The following is a 23,764-nucleotide window of genomic DNA, read 5'->3' as shown; positions in this document are numbered from 1 at the left end:
CTGCCTCCCATATTTCCTTTTTCGAAGATTAGTTGCATTACACATTGATTCAATACTAAAAAATAAATAAATAAAAAACAGTAACTTGAAGAGTTTAGCAACAAGACAATATTGAGTCCAGCCAAGGATGACAGGAATTTTCTTACAATTGTGTTGGCAAGAAATCTACTCCTGAGGCCTTTTTGAGGTTTAGTTGATTGCGTTAGAGTTTTAAAGTAAATTAAATTACTGAATTTCACCCCAGGACAAACAAGCAAAGACAAAAAAAAGAAATGTATAAAGGGTAGAGAAATTATATTAATATTTAATTATTGAACTAACTCTTGAGTTATGGATAAAAATTGCACTTCTGTATACTTGTAAGAGCCATAAAACATAAAACAATGGCCCCAATTAGCATGTTCTTAACCTAATAGTTGAGCATAAAGCTTTCCATTCAGATAAATCACAATTCATTTTCCAATCCAGAACTTACTTTATAAGTTTATTAAATTATAAATTTATAATTATAAACATATTTTGTGCTTATTATAAAATATGTTTTATAACCTTACAAAATTATAAATGTTTTATGGACTATAAATATATTTTTGTTTTTTAATTAGTATACACACATTATAGAAAATTTGGACAGAAAATGCAGTAGAAAAAAAGACAAGTTATCCATTTTGCCATATATGAAATAACTTTAAGTTTTTAGACTGTTGATGCTGTCTGAGATACATTTAACCTACCACCTCAGTAATTTTTCCAGAATGTTTTATTTTGCAGCTGTCTTCTGTGAACTAAATTCAGGACAAGTTAAATGACAAGGGTTGTCTATTCTTGAGAGACAGTTAATTATATTTAGGCTTTGAATTTCTTTGGGGCATTTGGTCTCTGTCTTTTGTAAAGAAGGATGTGTAAATAGGAGCAATTGGAGATTGTAAATAGGAGCAATTGGAGAATATGTCAATGCATTCATTTAATTAGGTTTATCTCATAACCATGTGAATTCTAATAACTCAGTAAAAGAGATTATATTGTGCTTTCTTCCAAAAAGTATTACAAGATGATTCCTGGATAATTATAGCTGTGAATGTATCTTTCTTACTTGCCTATGTTTTTTTACTTGATTCTGTCTTAGTCCGTTGTTTATCTGGATGAGAAAGATCAGTCAGGAGTAGGAAGTATATATACAATGGATTTTTATTTACTTATTTCCCTACATAGAAAAAGTCTTAGTGAAAAAAACTAACATAGCTTTAGTACTCAGGGATATATTTTTAAACTTTCTTTATTTTGAGATAATCTTAGACTTACAGTACAGCTGCAGAGATACAAGAGAGTGCTCATATAACCTTCACTCAGCTTCCCCTAATGTTAACATCATACCTAACCATTTATTAGGTATCTCTCAAAACTAAGGGACTAATATTGGTACAATACTATTAAATAAACTACAACTTTTATTTCGATTGCACCAGTTTTTCCACTAATGAATTTTATGTGTCCCAAGATCCAATCCACAATACCACATTGTATTTAATCACGATATCTCCTTCATTTCTGTGATAGTTTCTCAGTCTTTCCTTGTTTTTCATGACCTTGATGCTTTTGAAGAGTACTGGTCAGAAATTTTGCAGAATGTCCCTTAGAAGAAAGGCCTGGCAATTTACTTCCGAAAGGTCACAGCCACTGAAAACCCTATAGAGCACAGTTGTGTTCCGACACACATGAGATCTCCAAGTCAGAATGGACTTTGCAGCAATTGGTTTTATCTTAACTATGCATTAATAGAATTAAAAACTATATAAAATTATTTTCTCTTTCTTACCATGGCCACCTATAGTGTTAAAAAAAAAAAAAAACAGAGGTTCTTTCAATTAGATTATCTTTTAAATTTTTACTGAGTGCTTACTATGAGTGAAAGGAGTATGCTAAATCCTGATGGAGGTGAAATACAATCTGTACCTCAGAGAAGCTTGCAAATATAGCTGGGAAGACAAGACACAGTGAATTACAACAATGATTCATATGTGAAAGAGATGTGGTGGCTACTGTCCAGCGTCACTCAAGTGTAGTTTTCAGGTTTTTCGCGGTCATTCCATCCCTCTGAGTGTCAAGGGTCTCACCTTGTGTTTTAGAGGCCCTGCAAGGGTCTTGGGCCATTTAAAGGGGTATGTCATTTGGAGCAGATCAGATGAGACTGACCAACACCTCAGAGATGAGCTTCTGTGGGATGATCAGCAGTGGAAAAGCATGCTGCTGTCGATAGGTAGAATAACCATATATGTTATCCTTTATAAAATATAAATAACAGAAATCAAATCTATTCCGACTCATGGCAGCCTCATGTGTTACAGAATAGAGCTGCTCCATAGAATTTTCTTGGCTGTAATCTTACAGAAGCAAATCACCAGGGCTTTCTTCCCTGGCACTGCTGGGTCGGTTCCAGCCACCAACCTTTTGGTTAGTAGCTGTTTGCACCCCCCAGAGACTCTCACAAATAATTGAGGAGGTGTTGTTAATTATGCGGGGATAAGAGGCATAAACAGGTAAGCAACGGGCATAAATTGTGACAGTTCTAGGAAAACCTGGATGCATGATCATCCTTATCAATAGAAAATCCTCAACAGACAGCACTCTCTGGTGGGTGGTGGGAACCCTGCAGGTACTGGCCCAGCTTCTGATCCAGGTAATGGTAGCAACAGTGGCAGGAAATCTGTTGATCCTCACACTTTTCTGCTCACAGGTCTTTACAAGTTCATGCCCTCAACTCAGACTTCAACCAGGCCTTTCCAGTGTCTTACCCCACCAACCTTCCTGCACCTCTTCCTGGCTCCGATGATTTCATTTCTTTTTCTTTTTTTTGAGACAGGGTCACCAGGAACCCTTCCCTTTCTCTTTCCAACCTGTTGTTATAAATTAACTGTGTGGTTTGCTTTCCTTTATCCCTTGGCCTTCCTTTTTTATTGCTAAAATCCTTTCCAACCAGGCTCTTACAAATCTAAAGGTTTTGGCTTTCAAATTTATTGTGTGCACATCAAGAGCATATTTTGGAAGGCAAAATGTTGGCGCTGATTTTTCCCCCTGGTTTCTCCTAATGGCAACACAGATACCACAATATGGATATCACTTACATATAAGTGCAGACAAAGAAATCACATAGCTTAATAATTCAATATACTATTTCTAATGATACTAATACTCTTGATGGAAGGCATAAAACTATTATGTGTCAAGCACTGCTTATGCATTTACTTATTTAATTCTCACAATAACTCTATGAGATAGGTACTGTTGTTATCTCTATTTCTCGACTAAGGAAAGTCAGGTTTCAGTCTTAAAAGTAGATAAAAGAGGCAGTATGACATAGTAAGAAAAAAAAAACCTTGGACTGAATTCTAGTATCAGTTCTGCCTATAATTGCTGTGACTTTAGACCTCATTTTTCCTATGTATAGGGTCGCTATGAGTCAGAATCGACTCGACAGCAACAGGTTTGGTTTTGATTTTTTTTAATACAATGAAAAAAAAAAGGAAGTTTATATTTAAATCTTCTTTAAACTCTAAAGTTTTACATTTATTATTTTCTGTAGAGTTGGCTCCAACTCACGGCAACCCCATATGTGACTGGGTAAGAACGGTGCTCCATAAGGTTTTTAGTGGCTGATTTTTCAGAATTAGATCACCAGGCCTAGGAGCCTCTGGGTGGACTTGAACCTCCAATCTTTCAGTTAGCAGCAGAGTGTGTTAAAATTTCCCACCATTCAGGGACTCCAAAATTCTAAATACAGGTTTATATCATTAACTCAAACCCTTGCGGGTAGTTGTATGTTGGAATTCAGGAATTTTTGGATTGTGAAAGATAATATGGTACAAATATTATTTATGGTGAGTTTGGGGGAATTTGGGACTGATCAAGAATAAAGATGTGACCATGAAATAGTGTTGTACAACAAGCTATTTATTGGGGCTGATGCATTGACAGCTGTATGCAGGGTATGGTCCCCCATAGCAAGAGGTCTTTCAGAGGCTAATGGTACAGGGAGCCACCAGAAGGGAAAGAGGACATCAAAAGCCATGGGGAAGGGGAACGGTTAGGTACATCTTTGCGACGGCGTCCTGCAGCAAGGTGGAGAGTTTCTTGGTCAGAGAGCAGCAAGGTGGAGAGTTTCTTGGTCAGAGAACTCCAAAAGACAGATAAAGCTGGGGGTCCTTAAAACTACCAGGTTTTATCTTATCTAAGGCTAGCAGATGTTGGGTAGAGTTTTGCAGGGTAGGCAAAGCAGGCAGGCTGTAAGTGACTGAAAATCTGCTTATTTGAGTTATTTTTAAAACAATTAGATATATACAAATTTCAGCCTGGTGCCGGCGGGCTTTTTTTGGGCTAACAAAATCTCAGCTCGCAATGAAAAAGTAAACAACTTAGGGCCAATTTATATAATACTGTATATTATAGAGTAACTTCAGCAAGATCTGAGGCAGCACCTCGTAATCAAACACTATGCTATTTCTGAAGGAGCATTTTTATAGTTAGAAAAATAAAGACGATATAAAGCTTCCCATCAGTTCAGGTCAACTGATGCTGCCAAATTATTTTGCTTTACACTTATGTACAAGGTTTTGATTTTTCAGAGCTCTTTGGATTTATAATTGTGGATAAGGGATTGTGAGATTTGGACAAGTAAGAGATTTGGGGTTAATCATCAGTGCTGCAAAATACTGTATTATTAATAATGTTATCAGATTCATAGGGTTGGTATGTTGTTGCTGTTATTAGTTGCTGTCTAATCATCTCCAACACATGGCAGTCTTATGTAAAATAGAAAAAAACATTGCCGGGTCCTGTTGCTGTATTCATGACCATTGGTTTGTTTGAGTCCATTGTTGAGGCTGTTGTGCCCATTTACCTCATTGAGGGTTTCCCTCATTTTTGCTGACCTTCTGTTTTACCAAACATGATTGTCCTTTTCTAGTGATTGGTCTTTCCTGATAACATGTCCAGAGTAAGCAAGACAAAGTCTCACCAGCCTCGCTTCTAAGGAACATTCTGGTTGTATTTCTTCCAAGAGTGATTTGTTCATTCTTCTGGAAGTCCATGGTATATATTGAATATATATTTGCCAACACCACAATTTCAGTGCATCAGTTCTCCTTTGGTCTTCCTTTTACATTGTCCAACTACTTTTTGAGATAATTGAAAAGACTATGGATTGGGTCAGGCACGCTTAGTCATCAAAGTGACATCTTTGTTTTTTAAAACTTTAAGGATGTCTTTTGCAGAGGGTTGCCCAATGCAGCACATTTTTTAATTTCTTGACTGCTGCTTCCATGGGCATTGATTGTTGGCCAAAGCAGAATGAAATCATTGACAACTTCAGTATTTTCTCCACTTATCATGATACTGTTTATCAGTCTAGTGAGGATTTTTGTTTTCTTCCTGTTTAAATATAATCCACACTGAAGGCTGTGGACTTTGACCTTAATCAGTAAATGCTTCAAGTCATCTTCATTTACAGCAAGAAAGATTGTATCATCGGCATATAGTAGGTTGTTAATGAGTCTCCTCCAATTCTAATGTCCCATTCTTCTTCATATAATCCAGCTTCTCAGATTGTTTGTTCAGCATGCAGATTGAATAAGTAAGGTGTGCAGAGTGAAAGAAATATTGTATCATTATCATCTTACCTGGCAAATTGTAGGAGCTCACTAAGACTTAGAATTAATCATATTAACTACATTGTTGAGCTTTCTACTTGGTTTTGGTTTCAGAGACATAAATAATCATTGAATGGACAGATGGTACATGGCTTTATTAAGCTGTTCTAAGGGAGATACACTTAGTGGACCTAATCATTATTGTCAAGTAATGTATGTATAAAGTTTAACAAAAGGGTGGCAGTAACCAACCATAAATCAGTTCTCATAGACTTACATCCTATCTCTGAAATTCTTGCAGACACTTGAATGAAAGGGACGATATTAAGAACACTAAAAGCCTTCCAATATAATTAGGGAATATATTAGGTTCCAATATAATTAGGGAACCTAATATATATAAAACAACAGCAACAACGATAAAGCAGATATATCACACCTTCCAAAAGAATATTCAGCTCAATATAGGTTTTAGAAATACCAGGTATTAAAAACTGCTACTAGTTCAGTAGATTCAATGCTTTGAGACAAGACTAATGGTGTCTACCAGTTAGATGTCAATGTAATTTAATTTGCTTAAAAAACTTACTGTCTTTAAAAAGTGATCTGTATAAACTTTTATGCATAGAAGTTAGGTTCTTGAAGCCTTATAAACTTCACATTATGTTTAGCCTTCTATGGAGTACACGAGTAATAAGGGCATATATAACTTCTTTAAAGGGTAAAGAACAATTGCATGTATACCTCCATTCTTCACGTTATTACAATATATCCGCTACACACAAAAAATAAATAAATCAAAAGTTTTATCTGAGTAAATTTAGCATGTAAACTAGAAACAAGAGAAGTAGCAGTTTTTATTAAAATGTGATGATAGTTCAGGGGTAACATACTGAAGTTTGTCAGGAATGGAAACACCAAGACTTAGTAGAGATAATGGAGGAAAGTTAATCATCTCCACTAAAGTCCAGAGGAAAGGGAGGGAGATGCAGACAGAGTACATGTTGAAGATGAGGCCAGAGAGCAGGAAAAGCAGAGCAAAGCAGAGGATGAGTGAAGGCAGCAGGAGATTAGATTGTCTCAGAAGCTTATTGCTTAAGAGTGGTTGATCTACTGGCATAGGAAACAAGAAGATATTGGTAGAAAGTGCACACAGTGTCTTTCTCCTCCCCATGGCTTCACCTATGGTAGAAGGCCTCACTCTTATGTTCTTCTTGTTTCTCTTCTCTTTCTATTCCTGTAGTGAGTTTGAGGAAGTTTAGGGCTCATCAAGGAAAACAGTATGAATATAAGATGGCAATATTGCACAACAACCTATTCAGGCTCATGTGTTAACAGTTTGCATGTGGGGAGCAGTCCCTCAAAGCAGGAGACCTTCCAAAAGCAAGCAGCTCGGTGAGCCATCATGAGGGCAATAGGGCCAGAGAACACCCAGGAGAGAGGTGGAGTGCTTATGTATCTAGGTGACGTCTTTGGTCTGTGATCTCCGAAGAACAGCAGCAGGGTTTATCTAGCACATGTTGGGTGCAATTTTGTAGGATGTGCAATGTAGGCAGGCTTTAAATGGCCTAAAAAATGCTTATTTGGGCTATTTTAAAAGCAATTAGTTGTGTAGAAATTTTAGTTTGGCACCAGTGGGCTTTTGGGCTAACAAATCTCAGCTTATTATGAAGAAATAAACAATTCAGGGCCAATACTCAGAGGCCATCTTTGGTTCACTTACATAACTCCTCAAACGTTGTGTACAGCACAAAAGCACAGAATTTGGAGACAACAGAAGAGTTGGGAGGAGCTGCTCTTCCTGACATTTTTAATGGTAGAGAACAGATGTGGTAGAAAATCTGATTGAGTTTTGACATACTAATTAGGTCACAGATGAAAAATTCTGAGAGTTTCAGTTTACAACATAGTCATCTTATATAACCGTGATGGTTTTGATTTTAAATGGGACTACCTTTGATTTACGATGGCCACCAATTGAATCTTAGGTTCACTTAACTCCCTGGAAATTTCATGTCATTGTTCACAAAGAGGTTAGGAGAGCAGTGAAGAAATGTATCACCACTTCTGGCAAGAAAAAAATAAAAACAGCTCAAAGAATGCTACATTAATAATTGAGTGACTTGTGTTGCCTTCAGGGATGAAGGTAAAGACATGTTTATTTATGCAAATAAGGAAAGAATGTCTGTTACCCAATGGATGTGAGAACAGTTGATGCAGTGCTGGTTCTTTAAGGGATGCTCCTCAGAACTTGTCCTTTAAATTACCAGATCTTTTCACTGTTCTTCACTTCTAAGAAAAGATCGCTCAAGATGTGTGCCTAAATGAGTGCCAAAACTAGCAATTCATTTCTTTATTTTCTTTATTCCTTTTTTTCTTTAATCTTGAGTCACCTGGTCTAGTTAAGGAAGTGGTCTTGTACTTATCAAATGACTGCATCTCATGCTTTACTTGAGGGCTTTCAATCAGATTTTAGTCCAGCAGGTATGTTTCATTTAAATCTCTCACAACCTTTTAGCAGAGGCAAGTTGTTCGAAGCACCTTTTCCTCTTTCACATACTTAGAAGTGCCTATACACCTATGGCATATTTGTGCATAATTATGTCCTAGAATCCAGGGACCAAACCTGCTTGCACAATACTGTATTTAGGAGGATTCCTGATAATGTTTTATAATGTCATAAATTCATGCTTAAAATTGAAAAAAAATTCTATATTTGGTTTGATTTATAAATTATGTCAAAGGGGCACAAAATAGTACCCTAACAACTTAGAGAATTGATGTACCTTACCAAGATGCTTCTTTCCCAAGGAAATTTTGGATCATTATACTTTAGGCTCTGGGAGTAAAAAAGTTAAAATACCAAAAAAGTAATTTGGGCAGCACTGATTAAAAAAGCAGAACCCTGGTGGCACAGTGGTTAAGAGGTACAGCTGCTAACCAAAAGGTCAGCAGTTCATATCCACCAGTCACTCCTTAGAAACCCTTTTAGGCAGTTCTACTCTGTCTTATAGGGTCGCTATCAGTTGGAATCGACTTGAATGCTGTTTTGAATGAAACAGCACAAGTGGAAGAAAACATGTATCCAAGACTTTGCCAGATAAGAAAAATCACATGACTTCATTTCCTCAAAGATAAATTACACAGAGATGAAGTTGGGTGGGTGGGTGGGTGAATGGATGGAAGGACAGACGGACAGACGGACGGATGAACGGATGGATGGATGGATGAACAGATGGGTGGATAGATAGACAAACAGACATTAGAAGACAGTATGCCTTCTCAGTAGAAAAAAATACCATTTTAAAATATCTACTGTATCAGGTATTATGTCTTATGTTATTTATAGTTATTACTATAACTCAGGGACATATGCAGTGTTATTGCCCTTTTACACATGAGTCTCAGAGATGTGAAGTGATTTATCCGAGACCATGTAGTTACTCTAAGCCAGAATATGTTTATTTGGCTCCAAAGTCCAACCTCTTTCCACTAGTCATGTATCATAGTTTTTGTTTTATCCAAATAAAGAATACATTTCACTGAAAATTTGTGTTTTGTTTAATAGCTCACTATTTATGTCCAGCCAGAGCAAAAGCACACAGCTGTATATGCTTTAAACATAACTAAAAGTGTGTTTGATTATTTTGAAGAATACTTTGCTATGGAGTATACTCTTCCTAAATTAGGTAAGAATCATGTTTTATTTTCTTATTTTTAATATTGCCTTTGTTTTTACTTAAGTTAACTCGCTTCCTCCAATTATATCATCATTATTCAATGATCATCCCAAAGATGCTGAAAGATCCAGCTAGTTGTTTCTGGAGTCTCTGAGAATAATGTCTCATCTGATAAATGAGTAGTCCTCTATTTCCAAATAAAGATTAAAAGATAGGCACAAAACTGCAGACCTTGACAATGGTGGAGCCAGAAGAGCAATCTAGATCAGTTGATTTTTAAATCACCACAGTTCTCAGAAGCTTATATTGCCTCCTTAAGACCAATAGTTTGGAAGATAATAGAATAAATGATGCTATAAGAGTTCTATGTGATTCCAATCTTTGCATTGTTGAACTGGACTACATCTAAATTCTCCAGCAGTTAAAATGAAACACTGGTGCTCCTTCCATAAATATTTTCTAAATAGAAGTAAGCCTATGCTCAAAACAGTGTGAATATGACAATTCTATCAAGAGCAGAAATGCTATATTATTAATAAGCTTGAGTAAAAAAAAAAAAAAAAGACCAAACCCATTGCCATCGAGTCAATTCCAACTCATAGCGACAATATAGGACAGAGTAGAACTGCCCCATAGGATTTCCAAGGAGCACCTGGTGGATTCGAACTGCCGACCTTTTGGTTAGCAGCCGTAGCTCTTAACCACTACACCACCAGGGTTTCCAAGCTTGAGTGGTGGTTAGCAAATCATCATCTTAATGATAAAACCTATATGTATGTCTATAAGAATGAAATACAGGCGGCAGGAAAACTAACCAACAATTGCCTTCCCTAATTCTGTTTCTTATTTTACTTTAATCAATTATCTATGCAAAACAATTGGATGCCACATTCTCTGCATGGAAACAGCGATGGCTCTGAACAAGTTTGTAGACGTTGCATTTTCTCTTCGATGGCAGCAGCTCCATTTTTTTTTTTTAATTGCGTAACAACCATTTTAGGAGATTGAAAGAGAAACAACTTTTCATTAAAACCAGAATAATATTTAATAAAATATTAAGCACATTAACCTAAAAGTCTTTTTCCCTTTTATCTCACTTGTACCACCCAGTTTACCTTGGAAAGTGGACTCTAACAAATTTAGTTCTTTCTTCTCTTCCTCTCTGTCTCCTCCTCCACCTTTTTCATTCCTTCTTCCTCTAACTCTTTTATATGCATTTTCAACCCCGTCAGAGTTGACTCTATCTTAGCATTTCCTTAGAAATAACACTTGCACTTATTATACTCAAAAAAGTAAAATGTGCTGGAGATAATTATAAATGACAACACTCACCAAAGAACTGAGGTTATAAAAATTTCTTTTGTTTAAGTATTATGTGCAATACATAAAATATTGGCCCTTGGGGGAATGAATATTTATCTACCTTTTAAGTGACAAAGTAACCAACCCTACTAATGAAGATACCATGAAAAGGAAACTACTGCTGTAATCTTGACCTCCATTTAAGATATACCCATTTTCACTCTTTTATAAAAAACCTTTAAGAATCTTTCTTTTAACCAAAAAGAAGAAGCCTTTTCTTAGATGGTAAAGGAAAACTCAATTGATTTTCATTTAAATGCTTCATTTAAATCATATGTAGTTATTTTAAAAAAATACATTTTGACCTTAGTTCATTAACTGGGGAAGTTATATTTTGTCTGCTAACAAGTTGAGCACTGAAATTTAATATAGAACTGATGGACACAGTCTCCTCCTATCAGATATTATATCTGCTATTATAGGCCCCAGCAAAAGTAAGGAAGAGAAAGCCCTCTTAGAACCCAAAATTTTAAATCTGGAAGAGAATTTAGAAAGAATATAGTCAATCCATATTTCTTCAACTTATTTAATACATGTAAGTGGGACATAATCTATTAGATTGGTAGGGAATCAGGTTGACCTCAAATTGTGTAGAACAAGGAAAAAAAGTAGAATTTATGTATTATCCAATATTCTGTACCCTTGGGTAGAAATCTATTTCTGTACACTTAGAAGCTCTGTACTTCCAAGTTCTTATTTGAAAATTTTGTTCTCTTATTCTTCACAGCTTATTCCAAAAACAGATGCTCTGTTTTACCTAAGTGAAAATCATGAAAAAAAAATTAGAGAAAATGAAGTACAGAGAGGAGCAGAAAACATAAAATTATAAAGTATAAAGGCCTTAAAAAAAAAAAAAAGCATTGCCATTAGTATCCTTCTTAGAGGCAGGGGGAAGTCCCATTAATATCTGGAACCAACAGAAAAGGCTCCATGGAAATTTTGAGTGCATTAGGAGTGAAAAATCTGCACAAATAAACTACTGTTTTTTACTCTATGAAATTATTTTAAGCCTTTTTAAAAACATTCATCCAAACAACTTAATTTGGTTGAAATGTTATGAACAAATGGAAAGAATGTATTTCTCACTGGACTCTTTCTTTTTCCATAGATCAAATTGCTATTCCAGATTTTGGCACCGGTGCTATGGAGAACTGGGGCCTCATCACTTACAGAGAAACTAACCTGCTTTACGACCCTAATGAATCAGCCTCTTCTAACCAACAGAGGGTGGCCAGTGTGGTTACCCATGAAATTGTGCATCAGGTACAGGATCTTGGCCATCATATCAGTTAGTTTTAAAAAGTAGCTTAAGACCACAGGAATAATTCAAATTAATTACAACTTAGCAAATACAAATATCCAACTCAGAAGATCCTCCATGAAAGCCTTCCATAGTGCTAATAAACATTTACTGTAAACAACTTTTAAAACACATTGTTTTGCCTCTAATAAATACACAGGAGACGTTCACATAACTTTATATACTCCTAAAAAAGTAATACCTAAATAAAGGCAATGAGCTAAGGAGAATTTAAGGTCATTTAGCAATCAAGAATAATAAAGCAGGAGATGAATGCCAAGTACCATGCCGGCCACTTCTGTGTCACACTTGACAAAATGTACATAAACAAATAAATGTATTGAAGTTTTCTAGGCCTCTCTATTTACTGTAAGCATGATAATTTAATTACCTTCTTATTGCTTATAATTTCAGTGGTTTGGAAATATTGTGACCATGGACTGGTGGGATGACTTGTGGCTAAATGAAGGATTTGCTTCCTTCTTCGAGTACCTGGGAGTAGAACATGCAGAAAAAGAGTGGCAAATGGTAAGCCCTGGACACACAAACTCCAGAATCTCTACTTCCCTTGTACAATGTAGTTTGGAGCCTTTGGACTATGAGCAGGGTCTTCAGTCAGGGGATCCAGTGCAGTGGTTACTTGGGAATTCCATTGCGAGGATGGGGTAGAGTCAGCTGACTCCTGCAGAATTACACCTCACGTAGATTCGATGCCTGGAGAACAAATGACCACCACAATCTGGGATTTTCTTTGATGGAGTTACTTAAGAACATGTAGCAAGGCAAGAAAAAAGAAATAGCTGGCTTAGAAAATGCCAATTCTGTGTTCAAAACAATAGGTACTAACTCTCTGAAAAATTTCTAATCCTCACTTTGTAAACTACTTACCTTAAAAAAAGGTTGCTGAAATTGTGCATTGAAGAGATAAGGGCACATTTTCTGCACTTGAGGAGTTCCAGATTTGGGGTCTGGTCATGGAAAGGATCAGTTAAATCAAGGCACACTGTAAGAGAATTTGACAAGTACCATGGTGGCACCTCATATGATAAACAGCTCATTTCATGGGTAAAACATCTGAGGCCCAGGGATGTAATATAACTTTCCAAATGTCACACAGACACTTGGTAGCAAAACCAAGACTAGAGTCAACTTTCTTGTCACCAGGAACAGGCTTCTTTCTACTTACCTAAACTTCTTAAAAACAAAATCAAAGTCAAAATTATCTTGATTGGCAGAAATCACTGGACTCATGATTTCTTAAATGTGTGACAGGGAATGTGGCCTAGAGCAAGTTTCGTAACTTCTTTAAGTCAGTTTTCTTCTCTGTCAAATAAGAACGTTGTTCTCCATCTTATAAGCTTAAAAGCTTCTGAGATGTATGTACAATTACTATTATTATTCGCTGTGCCCACAAGGGGCCTGAAACTGAAGTTCTCAAGCTTATATCAAACCTACAGAACTTTTTTTCAGAAAGGTAGGTGTCTCAGTCATCTATTGCTGCTATCACAGAAGTACCACAAGTGGATGGCTTTAACAAAGAGAAATTTATTTCTCCACAGCAAAGTAGGCTAAAAGTCCAAATTCAGGGTGTCAGCTCCAGGGGAAGCCTTTCTCTCTTTGTCGGCCTTTTCATCAATCATCCCCCAGACTAGGAGCTTCTCCACACAGGGACCCTGGATCCAGAGGAAGCACTCTACTCCCAGCACTGCTTTCTTGGTGGTATAAGGTCCCCAGCTCTCTGCTTGCTTCCCTTTCCTTTTTATCTCTCGAGAGATAAAAGGTGGTACAGGCCACACCCCAGGGAAACTCCCTTTACATTGGATCAGGAATGTGACCTGGGTAAGGGTGTTACAATCCCACCCTAATCATCTTTAACTTTATAATCACGAAATGGAGGACAACCACACAATACTGGAAATCATGACCCAGCCAAATTGATAGACACATTTTTGGGGGGAACACAATTCAATCCGTGACAGTAGGCCTGTTTGTTATTTATATTTAGATCATGTAAGTATTCTTATCTGTTTGTATTTATAAATGCATGCTGTGTAGACGTGTGAAAGTAGGGAATTGGAGGTAATGTACTGTGTAGACTACTGCCCTCTCCTGGGACAGAATAAAAAGACACTGTTAAATGCTTTAAGCCTCAAGTTTCCCTAAGGCTAAGCCCAAAAATTCCATAACCTATTTTAAAAGGTGAAAAAGCTATTGTGCAATAATCACTTCTTTAAATATTTTAATTTATATCAGGGTTTTCAACCATGGAACCATTGACATTTTGAGACAGGTAATTCTTCGTTGTGGCGGGCTGTTCTGTGTATTGTAGGATATATAGCAACATCCCTGGCCTTTACCTACTAGATGTCGGTAGCGCCCGCACCCCAATTGTGACGAACAGGTTGTCTCCACATTTCCCACTGTCCTCTAGGCATCAAAATCTCCCCCAACTGAGAAATACTGATCTGCATTGAAAATTGCTGATTTCATAATTTATTGAAACATTATAAGTAAAGATTTATTTTGCCCTTCCTTCTCTAAAATGGCCTGATGCCCTTCTTATATCAAAATGCCCTGGGTATCAATTAATAAATTATAACATTTATTTAAAAAACACTGACTAGATTCCAGAACAATTTGGTATTCGGTTTTTAAAGGAAACTTTAATCACATGGTCTAACACAATCATTCAGTCAGTCAGTCTGCCAGTCAGTCCAATCAGTCAGTCATCAAATGCTAGAGAGGACCCAAAAATGAATAGAACACATTTCCTGCCCTTAAGAAGTTCCCAATGTAGGGTTTGGTCAGGGTGCGGAGAGATAAATCAAGATACACTGTACCAGAGTTTGACCGATACCATAGTGGTATCTCATATAATAAATAGCTCATTTCACAGGTGAAAAATCTGAGGCCTAGGGAGGTAACATAACTTTCCCAATGTCACATAGACAATTGGCAGCCCAAAACCAAGACTAGAGTCAAACTTGCTGTCATCAAGAACAGGCTTCTTTCTACTTTCCTAAACCACTTCTTAAAAACAAAATCCAGGTCAAACGTATCTTGATCGTCAGACATTACTTAGCAATAACATCTTGCTCCTTATAAATGGAAGCCACAAAAGTGGAAAACTAAAAATAAAATAGAGTGTTCCTCTTTTGGAAATATTTTTAATTAAGTAGAACTAATAAATTTTCTAGTTTTTTTTAAATTAGTAGTGATTTAAGGGACCTAGATTTTAGAATCTAATTGTTTAAGGATGAGAGTAATAATAACAGCTAAGGTGCTGTGTTTTCACGGTAGGCCAGGTACTATGGCAGATACTTTTCATGCATTACCTCCTCGAATCCTCTGCACAGCTCAGAAAAAGGAGATCCATCATTATCCCTATTAACGGGCAAAGGGACTTGCTTGGACTTATATAGCTAGAAGTAGAAAAACCGAGCTAGGAACCTAAAAAGCCCAACTATAGTGTGAGACCTCTCAACCACTCTGTTAGACTGACAAAACCTCGGGCTGGAATGAGAGGATGCATAGTAGAACTCAAGCGTAAGCTAATGTTACCTTCTGTTAATTCTTTCGTTAATTGTGAGTCTTCCAAATTCCAAAGACAAGTTGATATGAAAAAGAAAATTGAACATCAGCTGTACACCTGACACTTCTACGTCCTTCCTCATTTAATTCTCAGAAGAACAGGTGAGGCAGTATCATTCTCATTGTACAGAAACAGAAACTGTGCTTGAAAAGTTTGGCAGTATCGAAGAGTCACACTAAAGTAGCAGAAACTGAATTCAAAGATGGTTTTGTCCTCTTAGAGGAGCAATGGTGGTACAGCATTCAAAGTGCTCAGCTGCTAACTGAAAGGTGATGGTTTGAACCCACCAGCTGCTCCTCAGGAGAAAGATATGGCAGTCTGCTTCTATAAAGATTGTAGCCTTGGAAATCCTATGGGACAGTTCTAGCCTGTTGTATAGGTTCACTGTGAGTCAGAATCAACTGGGCGGCAATGGGCTTTTGTGTCTTCTAGGAGTCCCTAGAAGTGGTTAAGAACTCGGCTGCTAACCGTAAGGTCAGCAGTTTGAATCCACCAGCTGCTCCTTGGAGACCCTTTGGGACAGTTCTACTCTGTCCTGTAGGGTCGATAGGCGTTGGAATCAATTTGACATCAACGGGTTTGGTTTTTGGTTTTGGAGGAGTCCCTGGGTGATGCAAACAGTTTAAGTGTTCCACTGCTAACTGAAAGGTTGGAGGTTCAAGTCCACACAAAGATGCCTAAGAAGAAAGAAAGGCCTGGAAATCTATTTCCAAAAAATCAGCCTTTGAAAGCCCTGTGGAGCACAGCTCTACTCTGACACATATTGGGTCGCCGTAGTCAGAACTGATTCCATGGCAGGCCACTGGATTGGTTTTTAGTTTTGTGTATTCTAGGCCTGTCATTTAGAGGGAGAGATTGAAGCTGTTATACATAGAAGAAGTGAATGAAATCACCATCAAAAAACCAAACCCAGTGCCGTCGAGTTGATTCCGACTCATAGTGACCCTATAGGACAGAGTAGAACTGCCCCACAGAGTTTCCAAGGAGTGCCTGGCGGATTCGAACTGCTGACCCTTTGATTAGCAGCTGTAGCACTTAACCACTACGCCACCAGGGTTTCCATGAAATTACCGGACAGTGAAAAATATGGTTAGTTTGGGAACCTAATGTGTTTTCGAACAATTTGGAAGCGTGGTTTTTATTTACTTTTCCCCCAATTTTTATTATATAGATGATGTATTAAACTACGAGCCAGTATAAAGGAAGTACTTTATTGCTTTGGTTTCATTTTGCCATTTCAGCGTGACCAGATGTTGAATGAAGATGTATTACCTGTACAAGAGGATGACTCTTTGATGTCTTCACACCCAATTGTTGTCACTGTGACAACCCCTGCCGAAATAACATCTGTATTTGATGGAATATCCTATAACAAGGTGGGAAAAATAAGACATTGTTTTGAACTTCTTCCTGTTTAGTGGCTTTTCTTTTAGCAAATGCTTAAAAACAGTAAGAATGGTTAGTGTATCTCAACGAGCTGTGGAAAAACCATGTAGAGCTTACCCTGAGTGTTCAATATTCAATAATTTGTCTTTTGCAGTGGAACCGATCAATGCAAGTGATTGCCATGGGGTTTCAAATCAGATTTTATAAAATGTTCTCTTTTCACTTTTGTTTATAACTGTTCTCAACCTGATTATTGGATATTTAGACTTTAAGCGTCAAAGTTAGAATTGTATTATTTAAACAGTTGTTTAAAAGACGGTTGACCTTTTCCATTGGTCAGTGAGAATGCCATAGATGTGGATACCCTTTCTAGTAGAATCATTCAGTGTTCCCAGTAAGCTTTTGGGAGTCCTAGTGGCTCAGTGGTTAAGAGCTCAGCTGCTAATCAAAAGATCAGCAGTTCAAACCCACCATCTGCTCCTTGGAAACCCCACGGGGCAGTTCTACTCTGTTCTATAGGGTTGCTGTGAGTTGGAACCAACTCAACAACACCTGAAAACAACATAAACTTTTAAATCCAAGTCAGTTTATTTTTATAGATTTTTAGATAAGATTTAATGATGACTTTTTAGCATGTTGTAGATGTGACATTTTATCCATTCCAACTCCATAAAAAGTTGCTGAAAATTTATAGTGTAGAAAGCTGTTACCAATTCTTTCTCAACATCTCCTGTAGCCTCCTCTCTGAACACAATCCGTAGCCATAAGCGTATAATTTACAGTACCTTAGTCATTGGTACGTCAGCTCTCATATGGTTTACTCACTACACAGAGTTGCTCAGTAGCTACTTCGAACTAATATTTTTGTTTGTTTATCCTGGTAGATATCGGGGGAAAAAAGAGTGCCGTGTTGGTCAAATACCCTGCTGCTAACCAAAAGGTTGGTAGTTTGAACCCACCAGCAGCTCTGTGAGAGAAAAGACCTGGTGATCTGCTCCTGCAAAGATTACAGGCTTGGAAACCCTATAGGGCAGTTCTACTCTGTCACATAGGGTCCCTATGAGTTGGCCCAGAATCGATGGTACACAATAACAACAAGATACCTAAAGTTTTATTTAAGTCAAAAAATAGTATAATTATTAAAATACTAGATAAATTTGGCTTCTGTGAAAAGCTTTCCATATCTTAGTATTTGAAATTTACAGAATCATATTTTTTGACTTTCCCTCTCATACTGCTTCCATGACACCTTTTTTAGGCTTCTTTTACTCATTTTTTTATCATATTGTCAATGTTTCTTTTTACTATTATTATTAAAATGAAAATTTGTAATCTCCTAATAGCATATTCTATAATTTTTCTACATAAGAAACTTCATATTCATCAATTCAGTTTCTTTCTGAGTACTAGATATTCAATGGGTTTAAGATATTAGGTCAAAATTAAATGTTTCCAAGTCTTTAGCCTTCTACTAGGTGCAAAGATAATTTAGAATACTTAATAAATTACTGTAAAAACTATAATAATTATCTTAACTGGGAGGCAATGTTTTTCTGGTCATTTATTTGAAGACTGATTTAAAGTTTTATAAATAGTACATTTTAGTACTAATTTTATAACACTGGAAAGAAAGTAGAGAGCAGAAGTATTCATTAAATTCTTGAGACAAAAGGAAATCAAATGAGACCACTTTTAAAGAGGATTTTGTGCCTAAATTATTTTTTTATTGGAAACCATTTGACCAGATAATTCCTCAACTACCTACTTCCCTCTACTAAATATAGTTTTTTTTTTTTCCCAAAGTATGGAAATATGTATAATGAGTAACCAGGATTTTATCCTGTAACTACTTTATTTCCTTATTCTTCACAGAAAGTGGTTTTTTCTGACATTTTCTGAGTTTCTCTTTCATGAGTAAAGCCCCATCTACTGGTTCATTTGATGAAGTACAATAATTACTTGAACCTCACGTCGCTACATCAATGGCCATTTCTCTTTAAACCCATTTCAGTGGAGTGGATTCCGACTTACAGCAACACTGTAGGACAGAGTAGAACTGCCCCATATGGTTTCCAAGAAGCAGCTGGTGGATTCGAACTGCCGACATTTTGGTTAGCAGCCCAATGCTTAACCACTGTGCCACCAGAGCACCAATAGAAAAAAAGATAAGAGTGGAAAGTATGTGGATTTTTTGTGCTCTATTTAAGATTTGTTTTGGTAGAAGGTTCCATAAGAGGTGTTATCCAAGACTGTCCTAGCCACTGTTTTTATACCTCAGGGCGCAGTTGATGTGTCCTCGTCTTTCTTCCACAGAGCGGCTGGTGGGTTTGAACTGTTGGTGACCTTTCGATTAGCAGCTGAGCGCTTAACCACTGTGCCACGAGGGGCACTCCATTTCTCTTCACCTGTTAGATATTTGAGAAATACAGCTACAGAGGATGTGGCATTTAGAAGATGAGGTACAGGGGTGTACCAACTGGTATTTTTCTCCTCAGATCAGATATAAAGCCACACCCATTTAATTTAGCAGAATTATGCTGAAGAAATAATCTAACAAATATAAGCATGAAATGCTAGCCCCAGAAGGGATGACCGATACCTGTTCCTACCTATCCTTTATTAGTTTAATTCTTCATTGTTTTCCATCTTAGGGAGCTTCCATTCTCCGAATGCTTGAAGACTGGATAACACCAGAGAAATTTCAAAACGGATGTCAGGTATGATTTATGACTCTTTTTTTTTTTTTTTTTTTCCAGTTACCGTGGAGTCGCTTTCAACTTGGCGACCCCATGTGTGGTGCGTCCGAGTAGAACCGTGTGGCTTTCAATGGCTGATTTTTCTGAAGCAGCTCACTAGGCCTTTCTTCTAGTGCAACTCTGCGCAGATTCAAACCTCCAACCTTTTGATTAGAGGCTATGCGCATTAACCATTTCCACCCCCCAGGGACCCTTCATTACTTTCAGTGGTATTAAAAGTAAACAAGACGGATATGTGCCTGATGAATGCTAAGATACATGATTAAGGACAATTTTCTTTTTACTTTTGTTTTCCTTAGTTGGGGATAGATGACAAAGCAAAACATAAAAAGGTAATTTCATATGCAATCAAATGCTTGCATTGTATATGTAATCATCATTTAGCAGAAGCCTTATGAAGAGGTTTTAGCAGATTACTTCATTATTTCTGATACCTTTGACATGATATAAAAATTTAACTGTCTTACAGTGATTTTAAGACTTTTTAAATTATTGAATTGGAAAATGATTGATATAAATGCTCGTATTATGATGGAGGAGTTGGGGAATAAATAGGGTTTGCTTCCTTTCGGAAACAGAAATGACCATAAATTTTCTAAGGCATTTCACGCATCCCACTTAAGCTTATTACTCCCAGTGGGGGTTTGTTTCATTTATGTCCTGGTTGCGGACTCTAAGCCAATTCTCTCATTTTCTTGTATTATCGAAGTAGATACAATGTGTCCCTATAACTGCCCTGCCTGCAGAGCTCTCCCTTTCTGCCTAGAATTGCACAGCCTAGAATTGGAGATGTCTTTTTACTCTTTTGCTTCCACCCCCATCACATCTACTGGATATCCCAGGTAGTTAGGCAGAGCTGATGGTGCCCAACCTGTAGAGGGAGAAAAGCAGGTCAGAACAGCGCCCCTCTAGCGCCCCCACTGAGTGCCAGTTCTTTTGGACGCCATTCCCTGGTGTATACCCACCATTCCTATAGTGCTCACTACTGCCAGCTGTGTGATCCACCTTAACTGCTCTTCACCTGGCTCCTAATTGGTGGCATTTAGCATTCTTTATAATGGGACGGTGGTTAAGTGCTCCACTTCCAGCTGAAAGGTCAGAGATTCAAACCCGGGAGAAAGATGTGGCAGTTTGCTTCCGTAAAGATTTACAGCTTTGGAAACCCTGTGGGGGCAGTTCTACTCTGCCCTATAAGATTTCTATGAGTTGGAATAAATTTAATGGCATAAGGGTGTTTTCGTTGTAGTACCACAGGAATTCCTGGGTATTGCACATGGTTAAGATGCTCAGCTGCTAATTGAAAGTTTGGAGATTTGAGTCCACTCAGACACGCCTCAGAAGAAAAGCCTGGAAATCTACTTCCAAAAAATCAGCCATTGAAAACCCTTATTCTGACACACATGAAGTTGCCATTTGTGTTGACTTGATGGCAACTTGTTACAGTACCAGAGCCCCATTTATAACTTATTTGAGAAATATGGCTACAGAGGATGTGGCATTTAGAAGATGAGGTACAGGGGTGTACCAACTGGTATTTTTCTCCTAACAGTATTCCTCCTTGAATTACTATAAGCACACTCTGCTTGTGCCCCCAAATCCCACAACCTGTGAAATTGGACTTCTTGGTCTTTCACTTGCAAATACTAACTTTCTGCCAAAAGCGACTCTACATTAGCTAACCTGGTATGGCACTAAATCTACGGATGCCCAGTTGCCTGTTCCCTTTCATGCTCATCACTTTCCCCCAACCTTAACCTCAGGCAGCAAAGTAGGTGCAGAGTGAGAGGGGAAATAAGAGCAAATTAACCAAGTGAAAAATTTTTAAGGCTGTGTGTGTGTATATATACATATATATAACCAAAACCAAACTCCATTGCTGTCAAGTCGATTCTGACTCATAGCGACCCTATAGCGCAGACTAGAACTGCCCCATAGGATTTCCAAGGAGCGCCTGGTGGATTCAAACTGCCAACCTTTTGGTTAGCAGTGATAGCTCTTAACCATTGCACCACCAGGGCTCCTACACACACACACACACACACACACACACACACGCACAGTATAGACAATTGGGAAGATATTTCCACATACTAGAAAACACAGTATGAAAGAGGAAACTGAAACTGAAACTTTGTTTATTCTAGTATCAGTTGCATATCTGTAAGACAGAAATGGCTCAGCTAGAAAATGTCCTTTCCCTTCCTAGTATACTAGTAATAGAAACATTGTTCCTTCCTTTTTTTATGCTCAGTAATATTATCTAATGAGAGTCTATAACGCTAAGTCATCATGTAGTTTTGACTGAAATGATTAAAAAAAAAAAAGAAGAAATGATTACATTGTGATAATTCGAGGTTAAGAAAATTTCTTAATATAAAATAATCAGAAGAAAAGTAAAATTAGTACCTTTTAATACACTGTTTGAAGTCCTGGGTGGTGCAAATGCTGAAAGCACTTGACTGCTAACCTCACCTCAGAAAAAATCCCTGGCAATTTTCTTCCCCCAAATCAGCCGTTGAAAAACCCTGTGAAACAGAGTTCTCCTCTGACACGTACGAGGTGGCCGTGAGCTGGAATTGTCTCAACAGCAACTGGCGAACATACTGCTTATTCGAATTTCCATTCAGCCTCTAGTTAAGAGGAAGCAAGATATTGGGCAAAAACTACGACAGCAAGGACAGTGATGAAAACCACATACCACACACATGGGTCCAGGAGTCCGAGTTCTCAGTATCTGGGCACAGCTCTTCACAGTAACCTCAGGCAATCCTTCACTTCTCTAGGCATTATTTTCCTTCACCCTAAAAATGTGGGAGCTGTATTAAATAATAGTTAAGTTTCTTCTGGTTCCAAGAATATGTGTTTCTAAGCTCAAGACATTGTAAGTATATGAATAAACACCTCTAAATTACTTTGAAAGCCAATTTTAAGAAGATATCCTTCAATAGAAACTGCTGTTAACAGGGAGCTTTGGTTATAAGTATTAGCATTTGAAGTATTCAAAGATTGTATGAAGATAGAATGAATGATTCTTTGAAAACTCTGTAGTAAATACCTACCATTGATACAGTTTATAGCCTTTCATTTCTTCTGCCTTCCTTTGTCTGCCCTCTGGTGGTAGTGCTGAGTAGTGAATTAATCAAAAGAGCAAATGAGGACATAGCATTCCAAATCTTCCTCAGGTGCCTTCCAGGTTTCTTGCAGCAGTCTTAATATAGTTTTATCTCTCCAATCCTGGGAAGAAGAAGAATTTAGAAGATAATGTGACTTAGGTCCTGCACCTACTGAAAATTATGGTATCTTAGAGTGAAAATGATATGTGCAAATTTAACCATTGGTTATTTTCTTTGAACCTGAACACTTCAGAAGGTTCTATTTCCACCAAAGACTTCCACTTTTGACAGGACTGTTCTAAAGAGTAACAGAGTACTGATACAGCAGAAACTTTGGAAGGACTCCTGAAGATCCACCCAAAAAAGCCAAAACCAAACCCACTGCTGTCGAGTCGATTCTAACTCATAGAGACCCTGTAGGACAGAGTAGAACTGCCCCCATAGAGTTTCCAAGGAGCGCCTGGTGAATTCGAACTGCCAACATTTTGGTTAGCAGCCGTAGCACTTAACCACTACGTAGTACTTAACCACTACCCTGAAGATCCACAGGTGGCATCAATTATGAGATTAGGAGAAAACTGAGGATTTTCTCTGGCAGCATGTCACACTGGATCTGAAAATTCATATATAGAGAGAGGTTTTGTGAATCAGGTCTCCAAAAGGGCTGCCTTCTATTTAAAAGATGCATATTTTAAAGATATTTGAAGAGTGAATAATTCTTCTTTAAAGCAAATAACTCTCCCAATCCATCTTTTATTGTTGTTTTCTGTTAGTCTTCAAAAAGCCGTATATTCATTTCCTTGGAACAGGAGCAAACTATTGCCTGTAGACCAAATCTGGCCCTCCCCCCATTTTTGCAAGACTCACAAGCTAAAAATGATTTTCATTTTTTAAACATTAAAAAAATCATATTCTGAGACGTGCAGATTTTAA

General features: G+C 37.4%; 1 protein-coding gene and 1 long non-coding RNA gene across 7 annotated transcripts in view; one reads left to right on the top strand and one right to left on the bottom strand.

Annotated features, from left to right (window-relative positions):
* Positions 1–23,764, top strand: part of ENPEP (glutamyl aminopeptidase) — a 124,957-nt gene that overhangs the window by 41,101 nt on the left and 60,092 nt on the right. For both annotated transcript variants that reach the window (XM_064285440.1, XM_010590507.3), the window contains exons 4-8: positions 9,211–9,331; positions 11,793–11,947; positions 12,399–12,512; positions 16,818–16,952; positions 19,614–19,679. In XM_064285440.1, the coding sequence (XP_064141510.1) occupies positions 9,211–9,331; positions 11,793–11,947; positions 12,399–12,512; positions 16,818–16,952; positions 19,614–19,679 (591 nt within the window). The remainder of the gene's footprint in view (positions 1–9,210; positions 9,332–11,792; positions 11,948–12,398; positions 12,513–16,817; positions 16,953–19,613; positions 19,680–23,764) is intronic.
* On the bottom strand, positions 9,878–22,699 carry LOC111750789 (uncharacterized). 5 transcript variants are annotated; one of them, XR_002785843.2, is made up of 4 exons: positions 22,125–22,699; positions 16,849–16,942; positions 12,873–12,952; positions 11,932–12,747 (listed from the first exon to the last, which is right to left on the bottom strand). It is a non-coding gene; the product is annotated as an uncharacterized LOC111750789 (long non-coding RNA). The 5 variants fall into 5 exon arrangements; XR_010322035.1 differs by adding an exon at positions 9,878–11,441 and having other exon boundaries at positions 12,376–16,942; XR_010322034.1 differs by having other exon boundaries at positions 12,873–16,942.

This window comes from Loxodonta africana, chromosome 5, assembly GCF_030014295.1.
Source record: "Loxodonta africana isolate mLoxAfr1 chromosome 5, mLoxAfr1.hap2, whole genome shotgun sequence".
NCBI lineage: Eukaryota > Metazoa > Chordata > Mammalia > Proboscidea > Elephantidae > Loxodonta > Loxodonta africana.
This window is presented reverse-complemented; position numbering and strand designations above follow the sequence as displayed.